This window comes from Trachymyrmex septentrionalis, unplaced genomic scaffold, assembly GCF_001594115.1.
Source record: "Trachymyrmex septentrionalis isolate Tsep2-gDNA-1 unplaced genomic scaffold, Tsep1.0 scaffold13, whole genome shotgun sequence".
NCBI lineage: Eukaryota > Metazoa > Arthropoda > Insecta > Hymenoptera > Formicidae > Trachymyrmex > Trachymyrmex septentrionalis.
This window is the reverse complement of record NW_017304438.1, coordinates 279,797-282,234: the sequence shown is the minus strand read 5'-3', so window position 1 is coordinate 282,234 and position 2,438 is coordinate 279,797. Positions and strand designations below refer to the sequence as shown.

The following is a 2,438-nucleotide window of genomic DNA, read 5'->3' as shown; positions in this document are numbered from 1 at the left end:
ATAATTTAAAATTAATAAATAATAATAAGGCTCTGTAAGTATAAAACAATATATATGTAAAAGAAACGAGAATAGATTGAAATGAACTGAAATGGATTTAGATTTTCAAAAATATTGATTCACGAATGTTAAAATGAATGCTTTTCAATCCTGAATGCATTTTTATTCATTTATACGAATTGCATGGAGTATATCTCTATGCCTTTTAATCTGAAAATAATATTAGCTTTTTCTGTGCACAAACACACAATTGTGAATACTGTTCAATTCAAAATTTTGAATAGGAAATGCAATTTTTCAATTCAATTGCATCGAATTGAATTTAATTGAATTCAATTGAATCCAATTAAATAAAAAAAAAGTATTCGCTATTTAAAATACGCGCATTCGGATAGAAAAAAATTTCAATCCATTTTAGTCCATTCTCGTTTGTTGGGTGGATTATCATTATTCGTTAAAAAGTTATTAATAAAAAAAGTTTAAAGAATATTCTCTTATTTCTAATGTATGTATATAATATTAAATATTACCTTATACTCCTTACTTATGGGGTTTAAGGACTTTCCACACAAAGCGAGGTTCACCTCTCCTCTGTCTATAAGAAGTGCACAATAGGGAAAAGATGAAGTGGACCTCGCTTCGCGTGGAAAGTCATTACATAAGCAGGGGAAGATGTAGTAATAGTAACGTTTGTAGTAATTGAAATATTGTTTGTGGCAGAAATAAGAGTGTTATTTACAAATTTGGTTTATTAATTTTTTAACAAATAACGAGCAATGGCTGATCTGGTGAAGATTACTCAGGATCATGACCTTGATAATATCAATTTATGTCAAGTTCATCGACACTGGCTTCCTCCATGTAAATATTTATCGTATAATATAGTAGTAAATAATATTTAAACGAAGAACTATCCATTTATTCCTTTTCCTGAAATTTGCAAATTTTACTTCCACACACACACGCGCGCGTGCGCACACACAATTTAATTATACAAAACCTGTCCTCTCTTGAATTCATACTTTATATACATTCTTTTTTGCATATAAACTGTATCTGATAATTTTGCCGACAACTCTCGTAGGCAGATAGGGCGGATTAAACTGATTATGAATCAGAAAATTCTGTATCACTTTATAATTTTGGTAATAGGTAACGAAATATTAATTTTTATAGATCGTGTATGAATAAGTATATCCGCTCGATTATATCGTCAAATGCATGCTCATCGATCATGGCTGCTAAATATCCGAAGAGTTGTTTATTGCAAGTATTAGTTGCAATAGTTATACGCACAATAGTAAAAACCGCGAAAGAAAACAATTCCCCGCATTCCCAGAAACTACGACCAATAGGCGTGCATTTGGCAGTATAGCCAGGCGGATATGCATTTATTCGGTAATTTTTAGAAATTAATATCTTGTTAATTGTTGCAAAAATTGCAAAATGGTACAGGATTTTTCGACTCAGTTTAATCTGCTCTACCTGCTTACGAGCGTTGTCGACAGAATTACTAAACACTCTGTATAATAATATAAGGCGATAAGAAGGACAATAAACTAATTGTATTGTATTACATATTATTGTATATTAAAAAGTAGTTGCCTCCCACTTCGGATAAATTGTATCACTTGTCTATTTATTATTTTATAGGACAAAATGGTAAATATTGGCATGCAGACAGCGAGGGAGTGACCGTGGATTCAGACATGCCGTCCGACGGTTTTTATTTGGAACTGCGCGAGCCGTCACGCATCTGCATCAAGTGCGTAGATGGCCGATATCTCACCGCGGGCAAGAATGGCGCGTTGCGTTTAGGCGAATCAGACTACGAGTCCGCCACGAAATGGGAGTTCTAATGCGGAGGATAAAACCTAAATGTATTCAACTGCCTCCTCAGCTTTGTGGTCGTAACTCGTATCATCGTGTCCCCGGAACAATAACAGCAAGAGATCGGCAGTTTGCACTGTTTCCTGCCACATAATCGAGCATGCCGTATCACATCAAAACGACGAGTTTTCGATATTCGATGTTCCACTGCAATATATACTTTTTTTTCTTAGTAAAGTTTCGTTCCACAGTATATTCAAGACTGGCGGTTTATACGCGGATAACGTAAAAGTCCGAGAGATATTCAAAGGACCGGCTATTACAATTACGGTCTATTTTATAAGTAAAATACACACACTTTTATATCTTTATATATTTATAGATATATACAGTTGCCTCTGCAAATTCAATTGTATATCGATGCCCTTTGTATGTATTTACACGTTTATTCATAATCCTGAGACATTGATCATAGAATTGGTTTAACAATCGTTATTAATATGCTTGTCTAGTTTATCTTATCTTATTCTGAGACAAAAGAAATTTATAAGTATAAATCGATCAATATCAATGCATTCAGAAAGAAACAGAGATTTTTCTTTCTGCTC

At 33.3% G+C, this 2,438-nt stretch overlaps 1 protein-coding gene across 3 annotated transcripts in view; it reads left to right on the top strand.

Moving 5' to 3' along the window:
• The window catches only part of LOC108756941 (protein singed), a 30,547-nt gene extending 28,172 nt beyond the window's left edge, over nucleotides 1-2,375 (top strand). For all 3 annotated transcript variants that reach the window (XM_018501146.1, XM_018501145.1, XM_018501147.1), the window contains exon 8: nucleotides 1,654-2,375. In XM_018501146.1, the coding sequence (XP_018356648.1) occupies nucleotides 1,654-1,859 (206 nt within the window). In that variant the 3' untranslated portion in view covers nucleotides 1,860-2,375. The remainder of the gene's footprint in view (nucleotides 1-1,653) is intronic.
• Nucleotides 2,376-2,438: the final 63 nt, after the last annotated feature.